The following is a 13,573-nucleotide window of genomic DNA, read 5'->3' on the forward strand; positions in this document are numbered from 1 at the left end:
CCCCTTTTGCTCTCACTTTCGTGCCTCTGCACGCCGGCGAATACGTCCTACGAGAACCCCGGAGACACAAAATTGCCCACTCCGCCCCTGCTCAGCCGCAACGAAAACGACCAATAACTAAAAAACACACACACTAAGAAGCAATAAAGAAAAACAAGCAAAAAAAACATTATGCTAGAAAGCCTAAGAACGGAATAAGGAGTGTCCTACGTTCCTTTACAAAACAACTTGGAAATGGCTACCTTTTTCTTTTCCTCCTTCTTTTGAGTCTCCTCCTCACCTTCCCCTTTCTCGCAAGCGTGGGATCTCGTATCGGCATGTGGGACACCGGTTACTTTCTTTCAGCCACTTTGCAATGCAACCGTGATGAAATACGTGCCCACAGCCAATCTTAAGCACCATTGTTCCGGAGGAATATTCCTCTAGGCAGATTGGACATGCTTCCCCACCCCCTGCAGACCTCTTACCTGACTCCCTTGTACCGCTCTTTTTTGGCTCCACGCAGGAGTAGGGAACAGCCCTCATTCCACGAATCTGTTGTAACGAAAGCCCGGCGGGTTTGTTGCCCTCGTCAAGCTGTAGCAGGTTTTCGAATGAAAAGTCATCAATCTCCCAAACACCGCTATTGCCCCCACGTGACCTTCTCGTTCGGTTCGCTGCGGTGACCTGGGTAAGTGGCTCCCCTCCCTGTCCCGTAATGATGTCATATGCGACACCGCTCCTGTTTTGCTGAGAGCGATGACGGGGCTGCAGCGCCCCCCTCTCGACATGCGCAGTAAACTGAGGTGATGCATCTGCTGGTACCTGCATGGACACCGCAACGCGAGTATAGGTGGGAACTCCACCGGCGCCCCCTGCTCCGCTCGTTGAGGAGATGTGTAAACTCTCTCCTCTAAACGCAATGGCGGAGTTTCCTACGGATGCGTGCTGGTCAAGACCTAGGTTCATCATTTCATCCATGTACGAGACAAGCTGGGAAACATGTGGATCCAACCCGGAGTTCGCCAAGCGCGCAAGCGAAGAGTCGACATGCGCTGCACGGGGAGCCTGTCGCTGCAGCTGCTGTGTGTGCTGCTGAGCGACAATTCTTTCCGGAGCCGGCCGTCGAGCCGCGGGCTCCGAGTTCGGATTGCTGCGCGGAATCAGCTGACCTCGCTGCGTTCGATCCCATTGCATCTGAGCCGCCTCCGCTCGCGAGTTCACAAGGCCACGCCGACTTCGGGAGGCCATTTCACGGGATTCCGCCTCTCGTCTGAGCCGTATCGCCCGAGGGACAGGGAAGCTGTCCTCCGGAAGAGGCCACGCCAAAAACAAGGATGCCGGGTGGTGCAACACACGTAGAGCCTCGTTAATTTGCTGCTGCGCAGCGACGTGGGGGGGGATGGCGTTCACCCAATCAATGCCATCGTTGAGGTCGCCAAAGTTGATGCTTTGCAACGGCATCGTCGTTTTTTTCTTCCTTTTTTTGACCGCACTTTATTGCAGCTATCGAGCACTCTTTGCACGCAATAGAAACAGGGGGAAAACAAAAACAAAAGAAAAACAAAAGGGAACGAAGGCGAAGGGCAAATGCAAGGATTTATGCACGTGTGTAGCGACAGGCAAGATACACACACACACACACACACATACCTTTGAGGAAGCCGCGTATGCATCCGTATCTGAGGGGCAAGAAGGGAAAAGGCAACGACGGCACAGACCCACCTGTCGCGTCGCCCTGCCAATCGAACAAAACTGCCATCCGCACGCACGCACATACACACACACACACACACAGAAGCGCAAAAAAAGCTTGGGACCCGTGAGTGGGTGGGAGGGAAGAAAGAGTTAGAAGCAAGGGAAGAGATACGAGATGCCCCGGTGGGCCTCGCTCTCCGGTTGTACAAGGAACGCAAAGGTGGGATGCCGCTTTCCCCCCCCCCTCCCCGCTCTCAGAACAAAAAAAAAAAACTAGTCTTACGCACGGGGGTAGGTGTGGTGACCGGAAGGAAGTCCCGCAGTGAACGTCACTGGCGGGTTGGGCAGAGGTGGGGGCAGGTCCGAAGACCACGCCTGCACTGGCTGCACCATGCGACGATCCTCCCATGCCGGCGTCGACTCCGGCTCCTTCTGCCCCGACGGCATCACCTCCTCAGCTTCCACCACACCTTGGCGTTCATCAAGCCTTTGCTTTAGCTCAAGCACCTCCGCCTCATACTGTTCCATGGTGGCCTGGGCTGTCTGCAGCCTTCGCTGGAGCGTGACATGCTGTCGGGACATGGCGCTTCCGCTGGGCGCGGAGCCCAAGAGACGCTTGGTTAACATCTCAGCATGCTCGCGGAGCTTCTGCTCGCTTAGCCGCAGTTCGCGCAGCTCTCGCACAAGATCCATGTGCTTTGACAAACTCACTGTCTTCGTCTTCAGCACTTTGTTCTCCTTCTGAAGACGCTCCACCACAAGCTTTAGGTTTTCCACAACCGACTCCAACGCCTCCACGCGGCTCCGCTGCTGAAAAGTCCCCGTGCGTTTCGTGTTGGTCGAGTCCACCCGAAGGATGTCCTCAATATGACGCTCCAGACGCCCAGCCTTGAGCTGCAGCGCCTCACGCTCGAAGCGAAGGTCCAGAATGATGCCGTTCTTTTCCAGCAACTCCCGCTCCAGCGCTGCACGGTCACCCAAGTTCTCCGCCCCAGACGACGTCGTCGGGAGTTGCGGCGTGGGCATGAGCTGATGGCGGCTCCCCAACTCCGCTGTCAGGCGCTGGTTCTCCGCCGCCAACTCGTCGGCGCGGCGCTGCAGGTTGCGCAGCTGCGTCTCCTTGTTGACGCTTAGCTCGCGCCGAAGGGAGTCAATGACGCCCTCTAATTGGAGAACATTCCGCTTGTAGGAACGTACATCAAGCGGGGAAGCCATGTGGGCTGCATCCACCGACTCCAGCTGCTGAGAACGCAGATCTGCAAGCTCCTTCTTGTAAACCTCTGCCTCAGCGACAACGCTGTCAAACGCCACCACGCGCTTCTTTAGCCGCTCAACCTGACGTCTGAGCTGTTCGTTCTCTTCCCGCTGACGCCGAAGCTCACCCTGCTCACTTGCAGCAGCTGTAGCTGGCATTGGGGCAACGACCACCGCAGAATCCGTGGCAGGGGGTTTACTTGAACCCGTTCCGGATTTGCTTTCAACCTCCTGACGCTCCTTGGCGCGTCTCTGCTGACCCACGGACTCCCGTGCCATGGCAAGCTCCTTTTCCTCAAGTTCTCGCCGGGCATTTTGAACCATAACACGCAGGGAGCGGCTCGTGTCACGCTCGCCACGCAGCTGTTGACGAGCCTCTTCCAAATCGCTTTCTAGACGGCGCACATCTGCCCGTAACGACGATATGTCATGCATGTTGTCGCGCTGCGCCTTGTCAATCTCTCGCCGCAGCATTGCTGCTATCTGTGGCCTGGCGAGAACATTCGCGTCAACGTCCACAAGCAACCCACGCGTGGGTGCGGAGGGGGAACGTTGCGCCGGCCGACTTTGCGGTTTGTCGTCGTCTCGCTTCCCTGCTCCTTCGAGCTGCGGAGAAGTCCTTGACCCAACCGCCTTCCCGGGAAGGACCCGCCTCCCCTCTTGCGCAGTCTGCAGTTCTTGCGTTCCCTCTGCGCCGCCGCCTCGCACTCCAGTCGACGACGACGCAGGACGAGCAGCCAACTCGCGCTTGAGACGCAATATCTCTCGCTCCCGCTCCTGCAGCTGTCGGTGCAGGTCGTAGGCCACCCGCTGTGCCTCCTCGTGCTTTCTGAGGGCCTCCTCCTCCCGGAGGACCTTCCCCTCAAGCTCCCGCTGAATCGTGTGCAGCCGCTCATTCACGGCCCTCAGCTGCTCCGTGGATTCCAACTGAATCGACCCCATCCGCTGCGCCAACGCAATTTCGTGCTGTTGTCTGCGGGAATCATCCCCGTGCCGTTGTGCCTGCTCAATCAACTTCTCCTTCAACATTTTGGTTGCAAGGATGAGCTTCTCGTTCTGCTCCTCCATCCGCCGCACGTCGGCGTTAAGGCCTTCGTTCATAGCGACAAGGTGCCGAGCGCGCTCAACGTCAGCCTGCTGCTGTACAACTTCCTCACGCAGGGCATCGAGATGGGATCGCCATTGGCTGGTGTCCGCCTGCAGTCGGCGCGCACTTTGCCGCTCTTCCTCCAGCTGCGCCCGCGTCTCTGAGAGCTGGCTCTCCACAAAGGCCAGCTGCACCCGTAATTCTTGCTCCACCGACGGATCCGTCACGCCCACCGCGGTGACGCTCTTCAGTGCCCCACCCTGTTCCACTACAAGCTGGCGGGCCTCGTGCAGCTGTCGCTCCATCAGGTCACGCTCATTTCTATACCGCTGCAGCTCAGAGGTGAGAGTAAACTCTCGCTGTCGCAAACTCTCTATAATGGCATTCTGGTCAGCAATGACACCAACCACTGAAGCCTCGCCCGGGAGCTCTCGTTGTGCCACCTGCTTGCCGCCATGAGTGGACTCTTGCTGCAGCAGTTGATTCTGCGCCTTTGCAACCTGATCGTTTAGCTGAGCCTCAAGCATAACATTTGTCATGCGCGCGTCCTTTAATTCCGCCTTTAGACGCAGTGTCTCTTTCGTGAGCAGGGCAAGTTGTGCCGCAAGGCCATCAGGAGACGCGTCACTCACAGACGCCCCTTGTGCCGCTGGGTCGTACGCGGAGTTATCCGTGACACCGTCAATTGCCTCGCGGAAGCGTTCCATCATGGCATTATTCTCCCTAAAGAGGTGGTCGTGTAGGCGCTCCATGCGTGAGGATTCCTCAAGCTGGTACTCAAGATACTTTCTTCGCTCCACCTGAAGCTGGTCCTGGAGTTGTTTGATGCATGCCTCCTTATTCTGCAGCATGTCCTGAAGGCAATGGCTGTTGTGCTCTGCGGCGCGTCGCGTTACCTCGGCTTGTGCCTCGTGTGAGCGTATAATTCGCCGCTCGCGCTCCTCAGCCTTTTGGCGCTCCTCCTCCAACTGCCGCTGCGTGTACTGCAGACGTTCCTGCAGGCGATTCAGTTCCTCCTTCAGGGACTCCGCCTCAGCACGGGCCCGCTGGGCCTCCGCGGTTTCGCCGTCAAGTCGCTTTTTAAGCGAACTACATTCCCGCGCCAATTCAGCCTGCTTGTCAAGAGCCGTTTTATACTCTCGAATGGCGGCGTCGGTGCCCCTGTCAGCAACGTCTTGCAGGCCACCCGATTGCACAACGAGTGCCGGCGACTCCACCTTCGCAAAGACCGTTTCCTTCAACTGCAAGAGCCGCTGCAAGATGTCTTCGTTAAGCGAGACACCACCAGTCGCCCGCAACTCCAGCCGGGTCAATTCCTCGTTCAACTGCCGTATGTGCGACTCCGCCCTTTTCAACTTTTGCTGCGCGTACTGATAGTCCTCCTGCAGCTCTACAAGCTGCATGTCTTTCTCGCGAACTGCAGCAAGTGACGAGAGCAGTTTGGCATGAAGTGCGTCTTCGCGCTCCTCGGCGTCCTTGGTGTTGAGAAGGTCTAATTGCTGCTGAAGAAGCGTCACCATTCCGCCACTCTCAGCGAGCCTTGCCGCCATCTCCTGCTGCTGGCTCTGGCTTCGCTCAAGGTCCGTCATGGCGTTAATGAAACGTTGGTGCATCATCGCCACACGATGCGGGGACATTGCCCCTTTAGTGTCTCGTTGCCGGCCACGAACGTAGTCCAAGACTGCGACCATCTGTGAAACATAGGTCCGGTAGAGGCGGAAAGCACTAAGCCTGTACGCGGTAGCCTCATTTACGGCTACACGCAGATTGGCCTCTGTGGCGGAAAGTTGCATTCGAGACCGTTTTGCCCGAAGCAACGCCAATTCACTCTGCCGGCGTAACGCTGCGTGCTGTTGAATAGCAGCTGAGACAAAGTCGCTCACCTTTCGTGAGTCTCCCGCGTCTCGCACCAGCGAGAGCTCCTGCTTTGTGGACTCAAGCTGAATCTCAAGACGCTTGCACTCCCCTTGTAAATCGAGAGAGTGATGCAGGAGCCCTAAATTGATAGACTTCAAACGAGCAACATCACGCTCTAGCTGCCGCAGCTTGCCATCCGCAGTGATGCCGTGGACGACTTGTTTCATTTCAGGTTGCTGCTGGAGTTGCAATTGCTGCTTTTGTGGCGGTGATGATGATGATGATGATGATGATGGTGGTGGTGGTGATGGCCCTTCCACATGTTCTTCCTGTGTCGGCTGTTGCTGCTGCTGCTGACGCTCCTGGGGGAGAGCTCCTACTGACCGTGTGACACAAGCCATCGCATCGCCTCGACTGCCGCCGCCGCTGTTGTGCAGGTGCTCCTGCAGCAACGCCAACTCCTCCCGGGTCTCAGCAATTTCAGCCTCGAGTGTGGACACCTCTCGCTCCCTGTCCTCGCAACGCTTCATGTAGAGGCTACACTTTTGACGCCACGTGGTGGCCTCCGTTTCCCACCTTGCGGCCTGGGAGGCGTCACCGCCCTGCGTCCCTGGAGCCGCTTCCCGCACCTTCCGGAGCCCCTCCAACTCGGTGCGCAATTCACTGATCTCCTGTTCCATCTCTTCCACCTGCTTTCGTCGACGCTTCTCGTCGACTCTGAGGGCGTTCTCCTCTTCGGCGTGCTCCACGCTGCGATAGACCTGGCGAAGCTGCAGAAGGTATGCAGAGTCCTCCTTAAAGAGTTTTCCTCGTAGTGCCCCGTCAAGACGCTGCCGGACGTCGTCAAGGAGGTCATTCTCCACGCACACCCCGCCGGAAGAACGTGGGAGAACGAAGCCAGTGGAAGTATCCTCCAACGCCTCCTTTAGCGATTTGAAGGTGGTATTGACATACTCTCGCAGCGTCTGCTCCGACCGCACCGCCTCTTCTTGTGTTTCTCGCACACGACGCAAACGCTCTAATAACTTGCCTTCACGTTGTCGTAGCAGAACTATCTTCTGAAGGAGTTGCCGGGTGTTGTCAGACTCGAGGTGCTGCACCGTTTGCTGGAGATCCTCGAGCAGCCTCGTTTTTTCCTCCAATTTCCCGCTAAGCTCCTCGTTCATTTGTTGGATGGCAGCGACCTGATTCCGGAGATCCTCCCGCGCCGCAGACACCTCTGAAAGCCGCTCCGTGGCTTTCACCTCCGCCGCCTGGTGCTCCGCCGCCTCCTTCCGTGCCGCCTCGATGGCGGCCTTAAGGGAAGCGATAAGCCCATCCTTCACCCGCAGTTGCTCCTCGAAGGTGCGGGAGATGGCGCCAAGAGGAACAGCTCGCGCGGCATGCACATTATTCTTTTGCATTTCCGGCAATACCGGTGACGGGGGTGCTTCACTGGCTACCCCCGAAACAGGTGCGGCTTCCGAGGGTGTCGCTAAAGTTTCCGCATTTGCTTCACGCCGTTCAACGGTGGGCACAGCGGACGGTGTGACGCCGAGTGCCTCAAACACCGCGGTACGGTATCGATCGCGTTCGTCTATCAGCATATCCCGCTCTGCGGTCACAGCTGCCAATTGCTCACGCAACACCGCTTGGCAGGCAGCATTGTCCTTGATGGTCAGCTCCGACTGCTCCAGAAGTTGGGCTGCGCTGCGAAGCTGCATACGCAGCTGTGCGGCGTCCAGTGGCGGCTCTTGTGCCGAGTCCATTAGTGGACGGGCGGCGATGAAGTCAAAACGCTCCCGCAGAGTATGCAACGCTGAAGCGGCGTCAGGAGCCGAGTTTAAATCAGTCTTCCCAAGCGCTTCTCGCAGAGCTTCCTCAATTCGGTGTCGAACAAAGTCGTTGAAATGCTCCATCTCCTTTCGCCGAAGCTGCAGCTCGTGAAAGTACTTCTCCTTGTAATTATCATCCCCATCCTCTTCGACAACAAGTCTGCCCGACCTCATCTGATCCACCATGTGGTCCAGCTGCTTCAGCTGCTCCGGCGAAAGGCCCAACTCGAGCCGAAGCTTTGTGTCAAGCAGCGGCTGCAAACGAACCTTGTCCATCCAGTGTCGCCGCTCCTTTTCCAGCCACTCCACCTCATCCTTTAAGGTGGCAACCTCCTCGCGCAGCGTCTCCACCTCACTAAAGAGTGGTGTATTCTTGGGACGAAGACGATCAATTTCCTCTTGTGTAACACCGATGCGGATGCACAACTCCTGCAGCGCTGCCGAAAAGGTTAAGGAATCCTCCATCGCGTTAAGTCTCTCGCGCAGCTGCGCATTTTCATCTTGAAAAAGTTCTATGGATCGGTTAGCGTCGGCCAACTCACCGCGTAGGCGGCGAAGCCCTTCATTACCGCGCTCGTACTCACTCAAAAGGTGCTGAATTTTAATAACTTCGGCGTCTCGTGCCTCGGCTCGAATTTCCATCTGCTGCAACTCTGCTGCCAGTCGATCATTCTCCTGTTGAAGTTGCTGTCGGTCCGCGAACAGTTTTTGTCGGGTGCGGTTGCCCGGCTCAAGTTTAGAATAAGGAGAGACATTTGGTAAAACGGATAATACGCTTGTACTGCCAGATAATAAATTTTGCACCACGGTCGCACTGTCTTCCGTGGTGTCACGCTCTGAGCGATGCCCCGCAACAAAGCGCCGTTCTAACCGTTTCCGCAGCGTAGAATTTTCTTCCTCCAACTTTTTTAACGATTGTTGAAGCCCCTGAACGCTCTCCTCCATGCGTTTTTGGCTCTCCTTCTGGACTTTTTCCAACTCCATCGCGAGCTCCTGGGAATGTTGCTTTTCCTCCTCAACGATATCCTGGTGAAGCTGCTGCAGCTCGGTCATGTCTCGTAGTGCCTCTGCCTCCCGCCTTTCGCAAAGCTCCTCTGCACGGTCACGTGACTGGAGCAGATTATAATTTTCCTGCTGAAGGGTCCGCACACGATGACGCAGTCGATGCAGTTCACCTTCCTCATCTCGCCCCCTCACCTCTTCTGAACGCTGCAATTCCCGCAACATCTCATCCGTCTTTTTAGCATTCTCTATAAGACGTTTGTGCTTTGCGACAAGATGCTCATATTCGAGGCGAAACTTTTTATCTTCACTCACGATATGTCGCTTTTCTGCATTCAAGCGTTTAATCACATGACAAAGTTCATTGTTTTCTTGTCGCAAACTGTCTAATTCTCGTGCAGACTTGGCCAATTTCTCTCTGCTGTGTCTCTTTTCTGTCCCGGAATCTTGATGGAGGGAGGAAACCGCTTCCTTTGCCTCACCCTCGTTAAACCCCTTCTTCTCCATTAATGCCCGAAGTTCATTATTTTCGCTCCGCAGTAGCTCTACATGAGCCCGAACAGCATCCTCGGCATTTCGGGCAGCAGACGCGGAGGTCTCGAGATCCTCCTTTTCCCGCTGAAGACGTTCTAAATTGAGCTGAAAGTGCACGGAAATTAGACGCAGCAAACGCATAATAGCAGTTGTATAATGTGGCTGTGAAAAATGTTCATCATCTAAACTCCACTTCATTTTGCACAATTTCTGAACGCACGCAGTGAGCGCAGGAGTGTGCTGTGCATGCTCCCACTCATCAAAAGGAAGTGCGACAAGAGCCGCCCAGTCGACATCAACGTAATCCTCCGAGGGATGCTGGCCCACTTCAAGTGGTTCCCTGCTCATCGACCACTGAAGACTTCTACGCTTCGTAAAGGGCAAAATTAATAATACCAAATAAATAAGACAAAGACAAGGACACGGTACTAGTAAACACTGAGAAATAGCAATAAAAAAAAAAGCGTCACATCAACGTCATAATCATAAATAAATAAAAATACAGTGTGTGTTTGGTATTTCAAAACTTTGACGAAAGTGTGGAACTCCTCCGTTTTTACATGAAGCATATCCATTCAACGGTTATTTATCCACCATAAATGTTTTTCTTTAAAGGTAATATGAGTGAGAAGCAAATGGATTAAAAAAGAAAAAATATATGATAATAAAAACACAATAAAAGGGGGAAAATAATTAAATGAATAAAAAATAACAAGAATAAAATAATAAAGATACAAACAACAATTTATTTGCTTCATACATAAATATATATATATATATATATACAACAACAATTTAGCACAACAAAGACAATACGACAAAAATTGAATTTTATATATTTCAGCCAAATCAAATATACTCTCTCTCTCTCTCTCTTTGGAGGACATCCAATTATCCTGTTTCGTCAACATTAAAAGCGCCAGCTTACATAAGCATACATAGACTCGGATACATAAGTCGTAAAACAGCCTATCAGTGTATTCTCCAATAGTAAACAAGAATCCGCACAGATTCAAACGCCAAATTACATTATTGTTATCAGTATCATTTGTTTTTAAATTAAGAGGATGTGAAAAAAAAAAGTTCCATGGCACCACCATTCACCGCTCTTTTCCACCACCAGCACCAGAGCCAGGGCCAAGGAGAAAGGGATGTCGGCTCCATATGGCCTTGTCTCAGAGGAACAAATGCTTTGAACGTACTGGAAAAGGGAATTGCTGTGTTACTACCTCATTTCTCCTACCTTCTTTGGGTAGTGCTACGGATTGAGCTTGTATCTATTATGGCGATCTTCAAAGGACACGAAAAAAAAGAGAAATAAAAAAAAAAAAGAGAGAAAATAAATCAATAAACACACAACAAAAAAAAGTAATCAACCAAACAAAATAAGTACAGTCTGAAGAAGTTGCTCAAATGCGCAAACGCGTGAGCAATATCCATCCAGTAACATGAAAGACGCCTTGACCCCGTCAATGATCACGCAGCACAGGTGCTTTTGACTATTGTCAACAAATCACAACACATAACCCTGCTGTTCCTCACAGTATATCTTTTCAAAAGACAACTTCTCGAAGATCAAAGCAAAGGTCAAGGAGACTCAACAGATTCAACAATATAAAAAGGAGGATGAAAGTTGTATATTGAAAAGCATAACCGGCAAGTTATATACATACAAATATATATAACTAAAAAAAATCCTGTCCAGAATTATAGTGTTGACGTAATCTCTCTCCGGCCAGTCAGAAGAAAAAGAAAACAAAAACAAAAAATGACTTTTGTCTCCGAAATCCTTTAAGCCTTCCTTTTCTTGCCCTTCCTCTCTTCACCCTTGCGATCAGAATTCCCGCCCTCAACAGGCAATCAGAAGGAGGGGGGGGGGGGGTAAGTATTGGAGACACAAAACCACAACAAGAACGTCCTCAGGAACATGGGCCTCACACATTCCTTTCTTTGCATCGATTCATGGGAAAACAGTTGTAAATACAGCCGGAGTTCAACTACTTAGCGCTACTGTGCATAACGCCTAAAATACATGAGTTGCTTTGTCTCACTATCACTTTTTTTTTCTCCCTCTGCTCAGTTCCCTTTGCGTACCTGACCTTCCTGTATTTGATTTTTGAGTTCTTTTTTTTTCGCCCTCTTTTCTTATCATAGACAATACCAGACAAGCTGAGTCAATGCATTCAGTCGTCCCGTATAATACCTATGCTGTCGACATAACTGCTGGAGAAACTATGAAAGAAAAGGGAAATTTTGCATTCACGCTATAACGACACTTTCCCATGTTCTACAACTCATCGACGCGTTCCGGCTACATCGGTTCTAGCGATTTCACTTTGTTCAGTCGATTCACGCGCTGCTGCCTGCCCCGCCAACGGTGCCAAATCACGATTGACACGAACGTGCTCACCTGGCTTCCAAACCGCCACATCCAATTTATAAACATTGATAAAATCCCCAAGATCTGTCTGAATCGAGGCCTGCCTAAGCATTGGACAAGAAGAAACAAATTGAGGCACAGTCATTGAACTATCGCACAGGTTTCGGACAAGGTCTATAAGAGCGGGAATAGTGTTATCAGCGGATTCACCACCTTCATAATCTTCCACAAGAATGCCATTTTGTTGGTATCCTCGAATGCAATCTGGCGTATTCTCAATGATAAGCACTCTGTCAAGAGGTCTACCAAGAGCGGATAGATCCTTTTGATAACCTGCGTAACCCGTAAACCATTTGCTGTGACGGTATATACAATGGCATATTACCCTTCCCTTATCAATATTTCTTATAATTGCCTGGGCATATGCTCGAAGACCCGCCGTCCAAACAACGACCTCAACACATTTCTCTTTGCAAAGGTTAAAAAATTCGTCCAGCCCAGGACGAGCGTAAAGAGGTCCCTCTCTTGCATATACCAAGGTTTCATCAAGGTCAAGAGCTAAAGTCAGCTTCCCTCGAAATCTTTCTTCCTGTTCGGGAAGAACCCATTTACTGTTTAGTTCCTGATTCATTGAAGGGGCACGTTGTCGAGACCTCCGCGCAACAACGGACTGATACTCCTGTTTAAAAGAAGCCCCACGGATCCGCTGGCGAGGTGGGGTTACCATTATTGCTGTTGTTGCTCGTGCCCCTTTTGCTTTTTACGTATATATATATGTAGATATATAAATGTAGACGAAGCAGCAACTACGGGGAATATGGTAGAAAAAAGAATCGGGAGCCTAAGCAGTTGAAGTAAAAAAAAAAGCTTTTGAAATGTTCTTATAAATAACTACCTAAAGCACATTAAAAAAACGATCAAAAGGCGCAGGACAGAAAGGAAATCCGCAGTATATATATATATATATAACAAGGCAATAAAAGAGGCACGAGATTTCATTCGATTTTGGACACAATAATGCCGAAAGTAACACTAACCAGACGATACCCAATGAAGGCATGCAAACACCATCAACAAAATCAAGAAGAGAATGCTCCCTGAAGCCCGTCGCCATTGTCCCAAAAGAGGGAAAATTCATATCAGCTGCCCAAGCACTACTGTAATCAATTTACAAACTGCAATTAGACAAATTCCCTCCAGCTCGAATAGAAAATGAAATATGAACATTTGTTTCACGGACTCACCCACCGCTAAACCAGGCCAACAGGGGAAAGAAAAAAAAGGACAATAACAGGGGCATATATTGTGTGGCGACCAAGCCAATTTTCAGAAGAGCTTGATAAATAATTCCCTAATTATGTACACATACATATGGGCGAAAAAATAAAAAAAACTTTTTTTTTCGTTTAATTTCCAAAACCCTCAAAAAAGTTTTACAGAGCAGCGTGCCTAGTTTAATTCTTTTTTACATCTTTCCTCCCCAGGAAAAAAAAACCTGTTTCCACAGAATATCATTCCTCATTCCGATACGCAAAGCAAAAATAATAATTAAAACAAAAGTACACAACACTGAAAGTGGAAGGACGTATGGGAAGACGCCGTAAAACAAGAAAAAAAAGAAGCAGCAACAGCGGAGGAGCCCCGATGAAAAACAAATCCGGCCCCCCGGACGCAAGAAGCACCACGCGGGCGCCGCGGGACGCGAGACCCAAACCCAACCAAGACGCGGCGCGGCCCCACGGAAACAGACGGCGGACCCCGCGCGACAACGCCCGCTGCAACACCAGGCGAAATCGGCCGGCAGTCTGGCCGACCCGCCGGTCTTTGCGGTCGTTGCCATCGTTGCCGCTGCCGTTGTTGTTGCGCGCGCCTCTTGGGCCGCCCCTTGCTATCGCCGGCGCGGGGCGTCGGAGGATCCGCGCCCAGGTGGCGGGGCGACCCGTGATTTATTATATATATATATATATA

The 13,573-nt window shown here is 51.7% G+C and overlaps 3 protein-coding genes across 3 annotated transcripts, besides 8 other annotated features; all 3 read right to left on the reverse strand.

Annotated features, from left to right (window-relative positions):
* Positions 1-276: 276 nt before the first annotated feature.
* Positions 277-1,443, reverse strand: Tco025E_06708 (putative zinc finger protein; the record flags this gene model as incomplete). The annotated part of the gene is made up of 1 exon (XM_029373580.1): positions 277-1,443. One exon carries the CDS (start codon positions 1,441-1,443, stop codon positions 277-279), a length of 1,167 nt encoding a protein of 388 aa, XP_029226303.1.
* A 165-nt stretch (positions 1,444-1,608) lies between these two features.
* Positions 1,609-1,632: a microsatellite.
* Positions 1,633-1,744: 112 nt separating this feature from the next.
* Positions 1,745-1,776: a microsatellite.
* A 180-nt stretch (positions 1,777-1,956) lies between these two features.
* Tco025E_06709 (kinesin K39) lies at positions 1,957-9,573 on the reverse strand (the record flags this gene model as incomplete). Its single annotated transcript, XM_029373581.1, has 1 exon — positions 1,957-9,573. One exon carries the CDS (start codon positions 9,571-9,573, stop codon positions 1,957-1,959), a length of 7,617 nt encoding a protein of 2,538 aa, XP_029226304.1.
* A 408-nt stretch (positions 9,574-9,981) lies between these two features.
* Positions 9,982-10,010: a microsatellite.
* A 73-nt stretch (positions 10,011-10,083) lies between these two features.
* Positions 10,084-10,101: a microsatellite.
* A 428-nt stretch (positions 10,102-10,529) lies between these two features.
* Positions 10,530-10,614: a sequence feature (GA-rich).
* A 905-nt stretch (positions 10,615-11,519) lies between these two features.
* Tco025E_06710 (putative nuclear lim interactor-interacting factor) lies at positions 11,520-12,332 on the reverse strand (the record flags this gene model as incomplete). Its single annotated transcript, XM_029373582.1, has 1 exon — positions 11,520-12,332. One exon carries the CDS (start codon positions 12,330-12,332, stop codon positions 11,520-11,522), a length of 813 nt encoding a protein of 270 aa, XP_029226305.1.
* A 38-nt stretch (positions 12,333-12,370) lies between these two features.
* Positions 12,371-12,398: a microsatellite.
* A 157-nt stretch (positions 12,399-12,555) lies between these two features.
* Positions 12,556-12,573: a microsatellite.
* Positions 12,574-13,549: 976 nt separating this feature from the next.
* Positions 13,550-13,573: a microsatellite.

The sequence above is a fragment of the Trypanosoma conorhini genome (assembly GCF_003719485.1).
Source record: "Trypanosoma conorhini strain 025E chromosome Unknown Tco_14.4_contig_00468, whole genome shotgun sequence".
Taxonomy (NCBI): Eukaryota; Euglenozoa; class Kinetoplastea; order Trypanosomatida; family Trypanosomatidae; genus Trypanosoma; species Trypanosoma conorhini.